The sequence below is a fragment of the Balaenoptera musculus genome, chromosome 13 (genome assembly GCF_009873245.2).
Source record: "Balaenoptera musculus isolate JJ_BM4_2016_0621 chromosome 13, mBalMus1.pri.v3, whole genome shotgun sequence".
Classification (NCBI taxonomy): domain Eukaryota; kingdom Metazoa; phylum Chordata; class Mammalia; order Artiodactyla; family Balaenopteridae; genus Balaenoptera; species Balaenoptera musculus.
The window spans coordinates 63,771,055-63,790,473 of record NC_045797.1 but is presented as its reverse complement, the minus strand read 5'-3'; the positions used below and the strand labels follow the sequence as shown (position 1 = coordinate 63,790,473).

At 38.0% G+C, this 19,419-nt stretch overlaps 1 protein-coding gene across 8 annotated transcripts in view; it reads left to right on the top strand.

Moving 5' to 3' along the window:
- LTBP1 (latent transforming growth factor beta binding protein 1) overlaps positions 1 to 19,419 on the top strand; it is a 418,216-nt gene that overhangs the window by 237,523 nt on the left and 161,274 nt on the right. For all 8 annotated transcript variants that reach the window (XM_036872897.1, XM_036872896.1, XM_036872900.1 and 5 more), the window contains one exon: positions 3,528 to 3,599. In XM_036872897.1, the coding sequence (XP_036728792.1) occupies positions 3,528 to 3,599 (72 nt within the window). The remainder of the gene's footprint in view (positions 1 to 3,527; positions 3,600 to 19,419) is intronic.

Below are 19,419 nucleotides of genomic sequence, written 5' to 3'. Positions count from 1 at the left end.
AAGATTTTTATAGGTTTTTTTAATAGTTTATGCTGCAAGGAATTTCTCATTGGCTTCAATTGGATAAGTTTTATTTACCCTTCTTTAAACGTCTGTTGATTTGATTGATATTCTCAACGGCCTTTTTTTTTTTTTTTTTTTTTTTTTTTTTTTAAATTTATTTATTTATTTATTTTTGGCTGTGTTGGGTCGTTTCTGTGCGAGGGCTTTCTCTAGTTGTGGCAAGCGGGGGCCACTCTTCATTGCGGTGCGCAGGCCTCTCACCGTCGCGGCCTCTTTTGTTGTGGAGCACAGGCTCCAGACGCGCAGGCTCAGCAATTGTGGCTCACGGGCCCAGTTGCTCCGCGGCATGTGGGATCTTCCCAGACCAGGGCTCAAACCCGTGTCCCCTGCATTGGCAGGCAGATTCTCAACCACTGCGCCACCAGGGAAGCCCTCTCAACGGCCTTTTAAACTTGTTCAGTCTAGAATCTGCCATTTTAGAATCACTGCTCCATAGGTCTGTCTTACATACTGTTCTTCCATCGCCATCATAATTTGTTTTAAATAATTGTCTCTCTTCCTTGTCTTTCAGACTTAAACGTTCTCTAAATGTTTTGATGTCTAAGTTAATTTCACTTATTTTCTTGATAATTGCTCCTATCTTCCTTTAGAGGAATAATGTTTGGAAACACCTACTAAAGTTTCTGATAATTAATGAATTCTTCATATGGGGGGGGGGGAACCACATAAATAACGACATTCAGTACTGAGACATTGTCCCCAGTGGACTTTCTCTGAGTTTCAGTAATGATTAGCAACGTGAATTTCCAGCAAGTGGGTTGAGTGCGATGGTCCTGCCTCACTGAAAGATACATCTGCCTAAAATTATTGTGGCAGCCTGACTGAAGAGACATCTAGGGGACATTTGGTATGATTTCAAGAGCATGGAGTTTACAGTTAGGTAGACCTGAGTTTGACTCCAGCTCTGTCATTTGCTGTGGAGTCTTATGGATCATGAAACGAGTCTATATTTAAAATGTTGAAGAAGCATTGCCTTTTTAAAAATGTCCTCCCTTCATTTTTGGGTAAGTTTGTCTTCAGGAATATTGTGAAGGGTGATATGTTTCCCACTGCTAAGTCTCAGGGCTGAGGAAAGAGAAGTCCAATTCTTACAGCTTGGTTTTGGGGCTGCATTTATGTTCACTAATACTTTTTCCATTTTATCTTGTATTTTTCTTTTCCATTTCTCCCCTTCTCTGTGTATCTTTTGCTTATTTAGCTTTTTCTCTTTCCTCTTATTTCCAAATCCCAGCGTTGCAAGACAGGGACAGAAGTTAAGAGTAAAGGGAATCATACTGTTGTGTTTTTCTGTTTTGCTTTGTTTTTTAATCCCTAACTCCCGACCTTCTATCATTTTCTATCTAGAATTTTATCATCTGGGGATAAATTCACTGCTTTATATGGTTTTATATCTTAATATGATAATTTAAGTAGAACGTGAAAGTACAAAGTTGCTCTCACTTTTAACTAAATGCTGATGAAAATAAGGTCATATATGGGCTCGCCTAATGTATAAATTGAAGACATTGATTCTGTTTCATGAAGAGCAACGCAGATTATGAATGAAGTAAACTATTAACATCTTGACATTTACTCCTTTTGTGCCGTCCTACGATGTGACTCACTCCCAAGAAACATACTCAGGGTCACATTCTTCCTGTGTCATTTAACAAACGTGCCTTCGTTGGTACTAATCTAAATCATACTCGTTTTGGAAGAGAGCAGACTTTCCTTGGCTTTAGACTCTAGGGTTCTGTGTTCCATGCCTTTTTTTTTTTTTTTTTCCCCACTCGAAGTAGTTCAAAATTCAGTTTTCAGGTGGCTTTTATTTAATGTTTTGAAGTTTTTCTTTAGCCACATACAGAAGGACCTTTCATTGTTGATCAGTTCTTACTGTGAAAACGTAATTTTAAATCTGCAAATAATTTCATTAGAGAGTCTGTACTCTATTAAAAATGTACTTGGTATGAACAAGTTGCTTGTCCTTTAAACATTTTTAGAAGAAAATTAGCATCAAATTCTAAATGGAAGAAGAATTTAAGATCATCTGGTCCAGCTCTTTCTGCCTTGAGGTAGATAACTGTTAATTTTTAAACAAGATATGATCTCTCTTTTGCCTTTGAACAATTCACAGACAGAGATTGCACAGTCTCTGTAGGTAACCTGCTACAGGGTGTCCTTGTTATATGGGATAAGACTGGACATGTGGCCAAGAGGCTGAATGGGCGACTCCCCCCGTATCAACCTCTTTTTTCTTTTAACCCACTATTCCAAGATTCCTCACTTTAACCACTTTCCAGCAGGAGAAATACGGCAAAGAAAGGAAGTAATAGAGGACATGAATGCCACTAGTAAATACTCACGCTGTTCACTAGTGGTGAGAATAAAGAGCATGTGTTAGGCGCAAAATAATTTTATTTTTCAAAACAAAATTTCCATTTTACTTGCAGCTTTCTTTATTTTACTCCTTGTTCAGTTCTTCGAAGTGGTTTGACCATTCATCCTATTTTGATGACAGCCCGTCTTCTGTTACTCATCTTAATAAAATAACACCTTATTGCAGGAAACAATGATATCTGGGCTTATTTTTGTCAGGCATTGCAGTAAACATTTTGCATAAATTATCTCTAAACTCCACAACAACCCTGACCTGCTCAGTAGATGGGAATACTCCCATTGTACAGAATTCCATTTGAAACCCAGGAAGCTTGTCTTCCAAGGTGGCAGAGCCAAGATTTGAACCTAGGTCAGCTTGGTCCCAGAACTTATGCCAGAAAGGTTCTCAGGTATCACGTTAGGATGTCAGAATTTCAGTGACTAGGATTTTGTTGATAAATTGGTGACCGCAACATTTGTATTGTTGATGAGTTTCCTGAGATGATGAACCATTCAACTGATCAGAGCAGCCCTTCACCTATCCCAGCTTCCTCTCCTCACCTTCTGTTCTTCCCAGCTTCATGGTATAAAGAATCAGCTCATCACTGGAATATGTGAGCCTGTTAATGAGGCGAGCATATAATTTATTGTCTAAACTGGGACACTTTTAAGAGTGAAATGGAGTGGTATTGATGAACTTTGCTGGAGCAAAGGTATCACCAAGGGTTGTCCGAGGCAGACCAGGATGTATAGTCACCCTCTCTGAATTTATAAGAAAATTCAACTGCCTGTAGTTAATCACTGGGGAGGAATTGATTGTTTTTTTTTTTTTGTAATGAATAATCACTAATTGGAAGAAAATATAGAACAGTCGTATGATTCTTTGAACTAACATAATCAGGATTGACAACTAATTGAGATTTATGTCTGTTGCAAAATGTGAGGTATACTGAAAAACAAGGAAAATGTGAAAGAAATGCATATACCTTGGGTTGGTATCTTAGAAATAAGATCACTGATGCTTTATATGGCTTTGGTTATCACATATAGTAGTTTAGGGTTGTAAGAATTTAAACTAAGCATGTAACATAACTGTTTCTTCTTTACAGCTTATCATGGATATAATCAAATGATGGAATGTCTACAAGGTTATAAACGGGTTAACAACACCTTTTGTCAAGGTAAGATTAACTGACTTCATTGGTGTATGAGCTCAACAGTTGTTTGGCTTCTGAGAAACCTGAGTTGTTTTGCCATGTTTTGTTCATTAGCCCAGCATGTGAAGGTTACACAGAGAACCACCTCTTGCTCACTCTGTTTAGGAAATAGAAGTTTAGTGTGTGGTTGCTAGAATTACTTCACTACCATTTAAACTTTATGGAACTTTTCCCCCTTCTATCTGTGATGAAATCCACGAGAGATGGGATTACATTATGGAGCACGCTGTGGGCTCCACGCTGGTCACCTCCTGTCCACACGTGGGTGTGTGTGCATGTGAGCGCATACGTGTGCCTAGAAGGACTGCTTCTTTACTGACACACGATTGGGCAGCAGAGTTCCCTTTTTTCTTTCATCAGACTATTTCTGGCTACCTTGAAGTATTCAGGTATTAAATATCAGAGCAAACACACATTTCTTAGTCAATAGGGTAAAACTATGTAGTTAAATGTGAAATGCCTTGAGTGCTTTTTTTCTTTTAACGTCTTTATTGGAGTATAATTGCTTTACAATGGTGTGTTAGTTTCTGCTTTATAACAAAGTGAATCAGCTATACATATACACATATCCCCATATGTCCTCCCTCTTGCGTCTCCTTCCCACCCTCCCTATCCCATCCCTCTAGGGGGTCACAAAGCACCGAGCTGATCTCCCTGTGCTATGTGTCTGCTTCCCACTAGCTAGCTATTTTACATTTGGTAGTGTATATATGTCCATGCCACTCTCTCACTTCATTCCAGCTTACCCTTCCCCCTCCCTGTGTCCTTAAGTCCATTCTCTACGTCTGCATCTTTATTCCTGTACTGCCCCTAGGTTCTTTAGAACCATTTTGGGTTTTTTTAGATTCCATATATATGTGTTAGCATACGGTATTTGTTTTTCTCTTTCTGACTTGCTTCACTCTGTATGACAGACTCTAGGTCCATCCAACTCACTACAAATAACTCAATTTCGTTTCTTTTTATGGCTAAGTAATATTCCATTGTATATATGTGCCACATTTCTTTATCCATTCATCTGTCGATGGACACTTAAGGTTGCTTCCATGTCCTGGCTATTGTAAATAGAGCTGCAGTGAACATTGTGGTACATGAATCCTTTTGTTTTTTTGTTTTGTTTTTTTAAAATAAATTTATTTATTTATTTTTTGGCTGCATTGGGTCTTTGTTGCTGCACGCGAGTTTCTCTATTTGCGACAAGTGGGGGCTGCTCTTAGTTGCGGTGCATGGGCTTCTCATTGCGGTGGCTTCTCTTGTTGTGGAACATGGGCTCTAGGTACACGGGCTTCAGTAGTTGTGGCACTCAGGCTCAGTAGTTGTGGCTTGCGGGCTCTAGAGCTCAGGCTCAGTAGTTGTAGCGCATGGGCTTAGTTGCTCCGCAGCATGTGGTATCTTCCTGGACCAAGGATTGAACCCGTGTCCCCTGCATTGGCAGGTGGATTCTTAACCACTGCGCCATCAGGGAAGCCCATGTAGTACATGACTCTTCTTGAATTATGTTTTTCTCAGTGTATATGCCCAGTAGTGGGATTGCTGGGTCGTATTGTAGTTCTATTTTTAGTTTTTTAAGGAACCTCCATACTGTTCTCCATAGTGGCTGTATCAATTTACATTCCCACCAACAGTGCAAGAGGGTTGCCTTTTCTCCACACCCTCTCCAGCATTAATTGTTTGTAGATTTTTTGATGATGGCCATTCTGACTGGTGTGAGGTGATATCTCATTGTAGTTTTGATTTACATTTCTCTAATGATTAGTGATGTTGAGCATCCTTTCATGTGTTTGTTGGCAGCCCTGAGTGCTTTTGTTCAATGTATATGGAAACATACAGCAGAGGGACCTTCAGAAATCATCCAGTTCAGTGTCTATACTTTACAAGTGAGGATATTCAAGCCCAGACTGGTTAAATGACTTTCCTGTGGCTAAATAGAGCTGAAGTTGTAACTCAGGTTTACCAGTGCCTAGTTTAGTATCCATATATGATAGCAAATTCATTTCAGTTACTTTGGGAGATGCCCAGTTAATGCTGCTAATTTCCCAATACGCATCTAGGATGAAGGTGGTGGTTGTAGTAACTTATGTGTACTTTGGAATAAATGTTGAAAGAGCCTCCAACAGTCTTATTGAACGAAAATCCATATCAAAACACAGCACATTCCTCGGACTTGTGGTTTCAGGCTCTCTCTCCTTGGCCAGTATGTGTTTATAGGGCTGAGTAGATTTAGGTAATGTTAACAATATATAGATTAATCCCTATTAAAATGGTTCACGTCAAAGGAATATCTTAATTACCTGAGAATTTTCTCAAGTAAATTGTCTCTATAATACTGTGTCTGTTTAACTTTTATGATTTGTAGAGCTTTTACTGACTTAAAAAGAATCTTTTTTTGAAATGCACATAGACATACCATGTCTTTAAAAAGTTTTGCCTTCAAATATTATAAGCCCTCATCGTAGATGAAAGAATGTTGGCAAAGGAGAGGGTGCCCAAGATGCTTTTTGAGAAACATCTGCAAGCCTGTAGTACTGCTAGGTACATGGGAGCAATGGATTAATTAACATTATGTAAGAATCAGTAGAATTTTAGATATTATTAAAAGTTCATATTATATGGATGGAAGGTGGAATTAAATGGATGGAAGAATGAATAGATGGCTAAATATATATTCTACAGTATAAACCAAGTTGTTTCACAGATTTGGATACAAATGTATATGAAAAGCCCTAGCCCATTATGAGGATGTGTTAATAGAAGCAGAATGAGCAGGGCATTGGAAGTAATGACCTTGTACTCTGCCAGTCAGACTGAATTTGGCGTTTGGGTATTTGGTGTTCATTATCTTTTGGCTAATAAGGTCAGCCAGGCTTGTGAAGGGCCTGGTGTTAAACATGAGGGTGTTTAGCCTAGAGAAGTTGAGACTGAAGAGAAATATAATAGCTGCCTTACAAACATGGCTTTAAATAAATGTTTGATCAACTTTCCTACAAAACAAGACTTTTCTGAGTTGCTTCAAAGGCCATAGTCAATAGAATGGAGTTATAAGGAGGCATATTTACAACAACTACAAGCAAACCTTTTCTGTGGGTTAGAGTTCCCCATTAGTGTAATGGAACACCTTTGGAAGTACTCAGCTTCCAGCACTTAGAGGTGATCCAACAGATCCTTAATAACTATTGGCTTGCGATGCTACAGGGACTTTCTATCCTGTGCAGTACATAATGTTAAATGACTCTGTAGGTTCATTCCAGTACTCTGATACCAGTATTACTCTGTCACCAAGGACAGAGGTTGTGCATGAGAAGAGGGAAATTACTTTTTGTCTGTTGCACAATTTTTAGACATGTAGTTTCCTGAAGTGTCCCCTTGATCAGGCATATCTGGTTGCTTCATTAAGCTGTAGAAAGAGGAGGATCCTTATTCATCCTTCACCATCCTAATCCTACATGGCTAATTGTTAGATACTCTCCAGAAATGTCAGATGCTCCTAATTTCTCTGAATGTCAAATGATGAAGAATATACTTATTTTCTCGGGGTGGGGTGGGATTTGGACATTAAGAATCCCAATTAGAAACAGAGAGACGGAGAGTACCCAAGGTCACACAGATAATTAAGAGGCCCAGCTAGGATTAAACTCCCAAGCCACCTCTGTTTCTGTCTGCAGCATGACCTCCTTTACCAATTTTGTGTATATCTGTGAAGTATTACTAATATAGATACGATATGCCATCTGTTTTGAGAACGAGTAGAAGTCAAAGCAATTAATGTTAATTTGGCTTTGTTTAATAAGAAAGGATGGTTATCTAACATATTCCTTCTACTGGCTGGTTCAAAGTTCTAACAGTTCATATTCATAAAAATACCACTGTAGAAGTGGAAGTGAAAATTTGCAAGTAATCATTTGCCATCTCATTTAGCAAAATAAAATGGAGAATCCTTTAAATAATTCCTTGAGGTTTTTTGTCTTTTCGTCTTCTGGTTTGGCTGGTATGGAGTGACCTTTAGCAAGTTTTGTTCATACTGAGCATATCAAATGGTTCCACCTCAGTCAGTTGCACTGATGTTCAGTAACGCCAAATCCTGGCTTATGTTTGTCTCAGGAAGATATTTGCAAAACAGTGTTGTACTTTTTGGCGTGAATTCTGGAGTGAAGTATCACAGAGAATTCTATTTCATGGTGCCTCAAGAAGGCACAGCTAAATTACACTACAGAGAAGATTGACTCATAACATAATATGAATCTATGGAAATTGCTTTTGAGAGAAGGGCTTAATTTCACTCCCTTGGTGATATTATTGGTCACTAAAATTGGGTAGAACTTTCTCACATTACATATATACACTTGGATTTTCCTAGAGCCTTGAAGCCTTTTGATTTTATGCTGAAGTTTTTCAAAAGAAGCCCATTAACCGTCTAATTACTTGTGCATTCCACATTGTTCTTGGAGTTTAATGTCTTCTCAGTTTACAAAGCACATTTAAAATTAAAGTGATTAATAACTAGAATTACATTATTTCCTTCAACTAAGTGAATTAATGTCCTGAAACAACTTTTCATAATGGGCACTCCGTAACAAAGAACCAACTGTTCACAAGTTAATTTGAGGAGCTTTCAAATAATTGCCCTAAAAGTTGGTTTTTTTCCCCCTCCTTTCTAGTGGTGCTACAATTATCTTTTCAAAGGAATGATTTATTACATATAAACACATGGAGCTCTAAAACCTTGCCTCACTACCCTCAACATTATGGAATTGTTATAATTTGCTTCATTTATCATAACAAACAATACAATTAAATTTCCTGGTGGATCTAGAGCAGCTTTTGTCATTTGATTATTATTCTAAAGTTTTGATGTAGAACTAGAATTAAATGAAGTAGTACCTCATGGAAATGATCATAGGAACTCCTACTTTCATACTTCTTCCCTGCATCTTGATTACTCATTTTCCCATAACTTTGCCATGAAATAAATGAGTTCTTAAAAATTAGGTGTAAATCTAACTTTTAAAACTAGAATTGGGTTCTGAAATTACTTGGGGACCAGTCTTTTCAGTGAAATCTTTTATTAAAAGCAAATATCTCTTGATATGCTAAAATCACCTACCTGTTTGATTTTATACCTATAAATTAATCAATCTACTGTTTTCTACATTTTTAGCATGTGCAGAGGTGCTGTGGGCAATGCCAGAATACATAGCTAGAAGACGTCTACACTTTTAGAATCCAGTGTATGCATATTCCTGTTTCAAGAATAATTTTGAAATCTGTAAAAAATATTCCATAATCCACAAACATTAGTTGGCGGAGCACTCCTGAGCTACAGACTGAGGATATGTGATAAATGATGAATAAGACATTGGTCTTGCCCTTTGGATTTAGTGTAATTAAATCAGTTTGAATCAGCAGGATGTGATTTGCTTTGTTCACTCATCCATCTAGCTGAATTTCAGCTGCCTCCAGATGGGCCTGTTAAAGCAAATATGAAAGAGCTGTCCACATAACTTTCTTTTGGCATTATTTTATTACACTGGTTGTTCTGCTTTAATAAAATAAATTTACAACACAGATACACTAAGACAGTAATACTCTATTAAAACTTTCACTGCAGGTCTCCTTTTTGATAGAAAGTACCCCGAAGTGCATCTAAAACTGAATTGTATTCAGACCATAGAAAAGATAATGCACTTTTTTTTTCAGGGGCATATCTCTGTCATTAAATGAAACTCACCGATCTTGGTTAATAATCCACATAAGGAAGCTGTACATGGACCTTCTTGGTTATGAAGAGCTTGTCTGGACTGTAGCTTACACTTCAGACGTCTTAATGATCATCAAAAAATTACTTGTGAATGGAGTATGGTGAACACATAGAGGAAGACTGGTCTTTGAGTGCTTTGAGGAGACTAGAAAGTACAGGAGAGACCCTCAGGAAAACTGACTTGGCTGGAGAAAAGAATGTGGCCTATGGCATAGTGTTGGGTTAAAACAGACAGGTAGGGTTAGATGAAGTGATGCCTAATTTTAAGACAAGTTTCTTATGTTTCTTATGATTAATTGCATGTATCATTTGTAATATAACGGGCTTTGTGATACATGCTGGGAAAACAGCTGTTAGATTTACACTTCTTTTAACGTAGAAATGTCCAAAGGCCATTATGACAACTTCTTGCACATTTAAAAGAAAATGGATTTGTGGCTTAGAGAAGAGTTATCATTTTAGAATTATTTTCAAAGGTATAGTTAATGGAAATAGTCTTTTTCATACAGTTAATAGTTAAGTGAATTTACTGACACTGTATCAGTTTTTGCACTCAGCATTGTTTCTTGTGTCCTCTGCTTGCTTTGTGGGTTCATGTTTTCTTTTGTGGTAGGATTGCCAGGTAAAATATAGGACGCCCAGTTAAATCTGAATTTCAGATAAACAGCAAATAATTTGGGACATGTATTTTAAAAGTATTAGTTTATCTCAAATTCAAATTTAACTGGGTATCCTGTATTTTTATTTGCTAATTTATATTTTGAGATCACATTAACAGTGATTAAATGAGATGATTAAAGAACAGTGATTAAAGAACTTAACAGTTCTTTAAATGAGGATCTCTGAGAAGTATATAATTTACATGTCTGAGAATATCTTTATTTTGAGCTCATTCTGTAACGAGACTAGTCAAGTGTACAATTCTAGGATAACAGTTATTTTCCAACAATACTTTTGACCTACATTATACCAGTGTCTTTCTGACCTCTTTTTGATACTTTCTTCCTTTGTAGATAGTGTTTCTCTCTTTGGAGATCATCTCTGAATTCTTTATGTTCTGTAGTTTTACCACGATGTGTGGTAAAATCTGAAGACTCAGGTCTTTCCTCAAATTTGAAAAAAGACTCAGGTCTTTCCTCAAATTTGAAAAATGATCCGCTGTTATCTCGTAAAATATTGCTTCTCCACCGTGCTTTTCAGCTGAAACTCCTTTTAGACAAGTGTTGGAGCCTCTGGTTTTCGTGTCTCTTATAATACGTCTTTTGTGCTTTTATCCTCTTGTCCTTTTTGCTACCTTATGCATGAATACCTCAGTTCTGTCTTCCAATTTTCTAATTGCTGCTTTACTGTGCCTATCTAGATTCTATTCCATCTGTTACACTTTTAATTCTAAGATTATTTATCAGTTCCAAAATTTCTCATTGTTTTTCATAGCTAACCTGTTCTTTTTTCATTTTTTAAAATGTATTTATTTAACTTTTTAAGCAAACTGAAAAGTTTAGCTGGATTTTAGTTGCTGAGGGAGGAATGTTTTTGCATAAATAGGTTTAGTTTGTTATCCTCAGTTGTTAAATCCATTTTTGACTGGAGACGTATTACAGCAACAGGCATTTGTTTCTGCAAAAATCCCCTGGTCAATAATGTGTTAAACTCCTGGCTTCCCCTGCTGCTTTCTAGACAGCAGACCCAGAGCTTCAGTGACCACCAGCTACCATGTATTTCTATACCATTTCAGGTTTACTGGGATGTTGACCTTGTTTTTTGACCTTGATATTTTATCTGTAATTGCTTTATGTTAGGAACTGGGGTGAATGCCAAAGCATGAACTTACTGTGTTACTTCAAAAAACAAAAAAATCCATATCAGGATTGAGGTTTTTTTTTTTTTTAAGAAATCAGTATCAGAATGTGGTTTTTAACATATATATATGTATCAATATAATAAATTGCTATTCCTTGAGAATACAGAAAAGCTTTTCAGAAAACTTCAAATTATATAGTTGTTACCCACAGATAGTCTTTTTAACCATTGTAATTAAGCAGCCCATCAACATAAATTTATTCACCATCTGCCATGCATTCACTCATTTGTTTTATGGATATTTAATGACGATTTAAGTGGGGGCACACTGAGAAATATATTAATAAAACTCAATTCCTACCCTTACAAAAATCACTGTTCTCACATATGATTAAAACATCAAGGCAGCATGTAGTTAGTGCTGTAAGAAATGAACCAAACACTATGCAGTTTCAGAGGACAGTTCCCATTGAGTTCAAAAATCACAGATGGCATTTAAAAACATATTCCTTGGAAAAGAAAAAAAAAAGCACTTTCCTGTTTATAAAAATAATTCACACCTATTGTTTAATATTTAGGAACTAGAGAAATGTATAGAAAATACAAATTACCAAATAAATGTATTTTGTTATATTTTCTTCCAATCATATATATATATGTATATATACATATATATAAGTTTGAGATTATATTTCATGGATAGTTGTGAAAACTGTGTTTTTACTTAATAGATAATGAACACTTTCTGATATTATTAAATAACCTTCTAAAACTTATTTTAATGCTGACATAGAATCCCAGTTAATGGATATAGGATAATTCATTTAACCATTCCCCTAAAGTTGGATTTTCAGATTAGTTTCTTTTTTTCCTTTATATATATATAATGCTGTCAGGGGTGTACTTGAACATAAACCTTCATGTGAAGCTATGATTACGTATAGAAGAGACATTATTGGTTCCCAAGCTTTGATTCATCCTGTGCACATTAGGCTTCAGAGAGGGTGTACGATTTCCCTTCCCACTAGGCTTAGAGAGCCCACTGATTGTGTCCCTCCTCTCCTTCCTTATTTCCTTTTCTTTACAAATTTGAAAACACAAAAAGGGCAGTTAAGTAGTATGTTTTTCTTCACATAGGCTCTTCACATTTTCATTTAGGCTTTCCCCAGGTATTTTATATTGAATATGGCTATGAGCAAGATTGTTTTTTTTTTTTTTAACAATCTTGGAACTAACTCCTGTTGGTTTTAATAATTTTGTCTGAGTTTTGTATGTAGAAAAATAATTTTACTTTCCAATAATTGTAATTTGGGCAAGACGGTGATATATGGGGTAGGGTAGTTATTAGGGCTGAAAGGAACTAAGACACGGGCATGGGAGAACATGCACCAGTGGAGGTGGGTGAGTCTGTTGAGGTATTTTGGGGGTTGAGGCAGGCTGGATTTGAAGTTTGTGTGGTACAGTGCCTAAGGCTAGTGAGTGTAAGCTTCTTTCAAGGTTTTATTTTAAATACATGGGAAGTTGATATAGTTTGTTAATTAATTTTGTTAATTTTGTTTTTTCCTCCATTGACATTTTTGGTTTGCTTCAAAGATTTTGGGTTGTGACCAAATTGTCATGGAGCTAATATAAATGTCTTCAAATTAGTACAGTCGGCCCTTCACATTCGTGGGTTCTGCATCTGCAGATATGGAGGGCTGGCTGTATTATGCCGTTTGATGCAAAGGACTTGAGCGTCCACAGATTTGGGGATCTGCATGAGGAGAGGGGGTCCTGGAGCCAATCCCTCAGGGATATCAAGGGATGACTGTAGTGAGTGCTCTGGACTCTCCCTCCCTTTTTCTCTCTTTCCCATCCTCCCTTCCTCCCTGTCTCCCCATCTCTTTCAAGGCCCACTCACCTTGTTCTGGGTCTTATTGCAGTGATGGGAACAAGGAACAAGGGAGACGGCGATGATCTGTAGACATAACTATGTTTTTAGTGACAGTGATCCTGACACGGCAAGTGCCATAAAAGGTCTAAGTTTGCTAAGTTCTCCAGCACTCAAGCCCACTTTAACCCTTTTGTACCTACCCCAACTGCTTCCTCTAGTGTCCTTAGGTTCTCACCCAACTTTTCTCCAGACTTTCTCCTGAGGTGGAACTAGCTAGGCCACCTGCTGCTCTAATTACTGTTGATTTTATTTATGTGCTACTTCTCTCCTTATGGTAATACTTGCATAAGAAACTTGATAACTTTCTCTTTTCTAATACAATAAATTTCCTTTTTGGTCATTATCACCTACACATCTTTTTATCTACCTGTTTATGTATTTTGCTAGTGTTTATTGAATGCCTATTTAGTGGAGCCATTGGGTTGGGTGCTTCAGCTATGTCATAATTCTCACAGTAACCGTGTGAGATAGTGTTATGTTTTTTTAAACTTGTAGTGAAACTGAGCCCTGAGGCTCAGAGAAATTAAGTAATGGAAGATAGCATACCTGGAGAGTGCTAGCATCTACCTCTGATGCCTGGCCTCCCTCTCCCCACTCTGTGCTACTAACATTTACGCAGTAGTTTGTAGTACTTCTTACCATGCTTTTTATGTCATTAATTCCTGACAACGACTGCATCTGCTTGTTACAGGTGGGGAAACCATGGCTTAAAGCAGCAGCACTGGGGGGGATATTAGATGCTCTCTGGTTCTTTTACTGTTTAGATCAGACTATCCTGTTAGGTGCTTTCAGTAACTTGGTTTAGAAATCAGAGTTCTCCACACTTCATTGTTTACTTTCACAGCAAGTTTTCCTGTTTTCAATGTGTCTGCTTTGCAGGTAAAATAAGTGTTTTTCTCTCTTGTTATTAGCAAGCCATTGTACCTTAGTTTTATCCTGAAGTCCTTAACAAGCAGAACGTTGAGGCCTCTAGAGGCTGTTTGTTTAAGCTTGCATTCCTTTTGGGCACTCCTCCTGAGGCACTCCCCTTCTGTATCACCTCTTCTCCCTTCCCCTGTAAGTTAACAGTTACTTTACTAAAAGAATCATGTGTTTCTCACGCTTCTGGGGGCAGCTGGACAGTTCTGCTGACCCAGGCCGGGTATGGATGATGTCGGCCAGCCTCAGTCTTGGGTCTGTGACCAGCTGATGGCTGCCTGGGGCTGGATGGTCCAGGATGGCTTCAGCAGGGGTGGCTCAGCAATCTTCCACAAGGTGTCTTATCTAAAGCTTTTCAGGCCTAGGCTTGGGATTGACACACTGTCACTTCAGCTGTAACTGGTGGCTGAAGGAAATCACAGGCCAGCCTGCATTCAAGGAGTGGGAAAATAGACTCTACTTGCTAGTGGGAGAAGTTACAAAGTCACATAGACAAGGTCATGGATACAAAAAGAGGTAGAGAATTGGGGCAATTTTAGAAATCAGTCTGTAACACCTTGAAGATCTTTATTTGTATTACTGGGAGGTCACTTTACGTCTAAACTTATGAGGCCATGTTGAAAAAGTGTTGGTGAAAAAAGTCTGATAATATTAGAAATTATGTAGTTTATTATCTATTTAAATGTTTATTAGTAGTGTAACCTATATATAGAACAATGCACAAATCACAGGGAATTAGCTCAGTGAATATCACAAAGTGAACATAACTTTGTACTTATCACTCAAGTCAAGAAATAGAAGATACCCTGCACCCCAGAATCCTCCCTCTGTCCCTTCTCAATTTTTACTTTCTCCCTCTTTTCCAGAAATAATCACTGTCCCGACTATTATAAGCATAGATGAGTTGTCTTTTTAGGATCTTTCAAATTATCCAGTAAGTGTTTCGTGTCTGTCTTCTTTCACTTAGCAGCATGTGGCCAATACCATTTCTTTAATATTCAGAACTGTGACTAGTGACGTGATAATATCCATTGATGTTTTCATTTAAAAGCTTTTCAGTGACTTTTCCCTTCCTTCAGCATGTTCTTCTGTGACTTCTTAGTTTATGCAACATTCGCTACAGTTAGTGTTTTCTCTAAAGTTCCCTTCAGTTCCATTAACAAAAGGGAATTTATTGCTCTGATATTTATTTCTTTCCAGGAGGAAATAAGCAATATGTATAGGAGACTAATGTGGGTATGAAAATGAAACTTAAAATCCACTGTTATCGCTACATATTTGGGAAATCATAGTAGAAAATCAGTAGGCGTGAACTAAGACTGGAGTCAACCAGACTTGATAATTAAATTATTCAAAGTGCTTAAAATGTTTAAAATTCTTTTTATTTACCTATCAGATTCATCACAGTGCTCTGCTGTATTTAGTGATTTAATCCCAGAAACTGGGGGGGAGGGGTACTTAATGTGATGCTGAATCATGTTTTGCAGTCTCAATGACCAAGAGGCAATTGATATGTTTTACTGATTTGAAGGTGTTACTTTAGTGTCCTAGGCATCCTCTTGGAACTCCTGCTTCTCTTTGTAGTCTAAATAGGCACAATATTTTGGGTAAGAATTTAAAGTTTTGATTTGGACCTGAGTATCATTTTAGCATTGAAAATCAGTTTGGGACCCATTCCCATCCATTGTAAAATCATTTTCTGGTGTGTCCTCTTACTATGCTCCTATCACTGGGATAGGATTCAAAAAGGAAATGTCTGCTTATTTTATTCACTTTTCTTCAGGAAAGACAGTGGTGAAGTGAGTCATTAGCACATTGTATTTTCCAATAGCTCTTTGACCTTAGTCTCTGGGGCTATAAAATCAATGGGAAGATGCCTGTTGTATCACGAGTCATGGAGAAAGCCCGTAATAGATATGATATTATGAATGTTTCAAGGAGAAATTAATGTACTGTCTATAGATTATAGTCGGAAATCCAAGACCGGCAGAGATGTGCATCTTCCATGTGTAGCACACATGTATTGAGAAATAAATACAGGCTGTTCTCTGGACTCTGATAATTCTTCTATCATGTTACCCTGCAGACAGAAGGATTGGAAGGCAGGGAGTTGTTCCCACGGTGGTTTGCTTCCTTTGAGTGAGTTCAGTGATTGAATCCACCCCATGCTAGATGATTATTTTATAAATGTGGGACAGTTACAGGACATGAGGGGAGGCTACGGCTGCAGTAGGGCCTAGGTTGAAACAAATACAGTCACAAAGAGACCCATATGATAGTTCCTGGGGCTGACCCAAGAGAGCAACATTTCACAAAATGTGCTCCACAGACCACTAGGTCAGCTCGATGTTAATAGGTGGTGTGTGAAAAAAGATTCCATGGCCAGAAGTGTGGAGAATACCAAGTTAAACAGAGAAAACCAAGAGTCCTCGCCAAAGAATTTCTCACGGGGTCTTTCATGTGCAAATGTATATAGAATATGTAGCGTTTCTCAATCATATTCAGCCACAGAACTCTTCTTTTAGCAGAAGTCTCACAAAGTTTGTGTTTTATATAAAATACCTTGGGTAAAATTGCTCTTGAATGTTGATCTTCTAACATTTTTTTGTTGCCTTATCTCCTAAAATAATTTTGAAAAACTTAGGTGTTCACACATTTTTAAGCCGATACCTGCATTTTTTTTAATCAAAAATTAAATGGGTGTAGTAGATTCATTTCTGGCATGTTTTATTAAATATGGGCTTTCAACATATTTTCATCAAAACCTTGGAGCAGCAGCATAGGCTCATTTAGTCTATGAATGATGTCTGCCGTCTAACCTAATTGGCAAAACCAGACCTTCTTATGAAATAAATCAGACTTATCCCTTTTCCTGTGACTGTCCCTCAGGAGGGGTATATTTGTGAATTGTTCATTCGTTTGGTGCCTTTGATAATTTCACATTGTAGGGCAGTGCACCTAGGGAGATTCCAGATGGGCAAGAGGGTGCCTTGAAGAGAAAGCAGACACTGAGTAAAGGAGAGAGGGAAAAGGAGATTGGCAAGTGTGTTGTTAGAGCACTTTTAGAGAAGGAAACACATGAAGGCTCAAGATCTAGGAATTGATTCCCTTAAATAAAAGTATCCCAGCATGGGCTTCCCTGGTGGCGCAGTGGTTAAGAATCTGCCTGCCAATGCAGGGGACACGGGTTTGAGCCCTGGTCTGGGAAGATCCCACATGCCGCGGAGCAACTAAGCCCGTGCGCCACAACTACTGAGCCTGCGCTCTAGAGCCCGCGAGCCACAACTACTGAGCCTGTGTGCCACAACTACTGAAGCCTGCGCACCTAGAGCCCATGCTCCGCAACAAGAGAAGCCACTGCAGTGAGAAGCCTGCTCACCGCAATGAAGAGTAGCCCCCGCTCGAAGCAACTAAAGAAAGCCCATGCGCAGCAACAAAGACCCAATGCAGCCAAAAAAAAAAAAAGTATCCAAGCATGTGTGTCCCCTGTGTCACTTGCCTTCAGGGGTGTGTGTTTCCCGGGGTGGGGGAGTTTTAAGAAATACATATGTCCTCTTAGAGAGTGAACTCCTCCTTTATCTAAATTAAGTGATCCCTGTTAAACAGACAAATGGTCTGTCTGGCTAGGAAAAATATTTACCTCAGAGGTGGTTTTTTTTTTTTTCCTGCTTTCAACTGGAAGTCAAATTTCTGAATTGTGTGATGGAATTTCTGTCCATCAGCAAAAACTGAATAGACACAGCAGAATCTCCAAAACACTTCATATTTTCACACAGTATAAAGATCTGCATGTACTGTTCTCACCTTGTACCTAACTCCTGTTGGTTACTGGACATGCCTCATTTCCTGTATAAGCTTGTGTTACTAAAAAGGCAGTAAATTAGTACTCACTTTGTTAAACATACATACTTTCCTGTAGGAGCATAGATACATAAAAGTGTGTTTATTTCCCACAGGGTACTTATGCTAGTCATGATATATATTATGCAGTAAATGTCATACTTTATTTATTCCTTGGCATTTTCAACTCTGGCAACTTGCAGATTGTTTTGAAGTCAGGGTATTTAAGCTAGAAGCAACCTTGGGGAGTATCTGCGTTGCAGGAGAGGAAAGTGAGATCAAGAGAAAACAAATGACTTGCTCTAGGTGACATAATTTAGGATCCTAGTTACCAAACTAGGTCTTAATGAGAGATTTCTCCCATTAGATTTCCCCATTCTCCCTTAACCCTTTTAAAAAATAAGAGCTTGGACAAAGTTATCTCTATAAAACTGCGAATAACTGTTGTGTTGCTCACCGTCCAAAATTGTTACAAAGTTCCAGTGAGAGAAGGTGTGCTGTACAAATACAAAGGAAGGTGATGAGGATCCTTGCCTCATAGTACTAGATCGTTGTTATCATTCTCTGGTGCTGAAATGCTAAGGCTGTGTTACATTAGGTTGTGTAAGGAGTCTCTTGTTATTCATATTTCCCAACTACTCTGTATTTTTATACTATCTGGGTAATAGATGCCCCAGCCTTCTGTTTCTTTTGTATTAGGTTGAACCATGTGACACTGCCAATATTCAACCATTTTAGATTTATAAGAAGAACAGTTTTGCATTATTGAACGTGATAAATGGCCAGAGGTTCATGGTAGGCTGTACTGGGCAGAGACACTCTATAAATGTTCTTAGTGAATGGAGAAGTGTGTAAATCTTCATATAAGCTGTAGCCTCCCTGTCCCTCCACCCTAGATTTTGCCTGCTCTAAAGGTATACACTGGGATGTATGAGTTTCTCCCTTCCCTTTTGCTTCGGCAAACTTCTAGACTCCCCAGCCCAGCAGATCAGATGGAGATACGGGGTGGGGCGGGGTGGGGGTGGGGGTGGGGTGGTGACTGGTTCTGAGTCAGCTCCTTCCGCCATTCATCTTGACCTTGTTCTTGAACTCAGTAAGCTGTGTTCTATGCAAGTGGTTACACCATTCTTTCAAAGGATAGAATTCCACAATTGTCCAGAGAAATTTGGTGGTCTGCAGAGGGAAAACAGTGAACAAATTCGTTTGTTTACCATTGGTTTGTTTTTTAAACTAAGTACTACAATACTTTCAGTTTAATCAGAACACATTAAAGGAGATGGGCTGATCCTGTAAAATATGAGACTCCTGAAACACAATTATTTTTGTCAAATATAAGTAATTTATAAAAAATTATAATCAAGCTAGAAGTTTTATTTAATTTTAAATAAGAAAATAGCCTGAGGAATTGAAGCCTAAATAGAATTATAATTCATAATTAGCCGATCATGTTTCATATAATTGTTAAACTTTGGCCCGATAACGCCTTCTCTCAGCATAATCCTTAAACTTCTCATATCCAAAGAGCACACTTTCAGTCA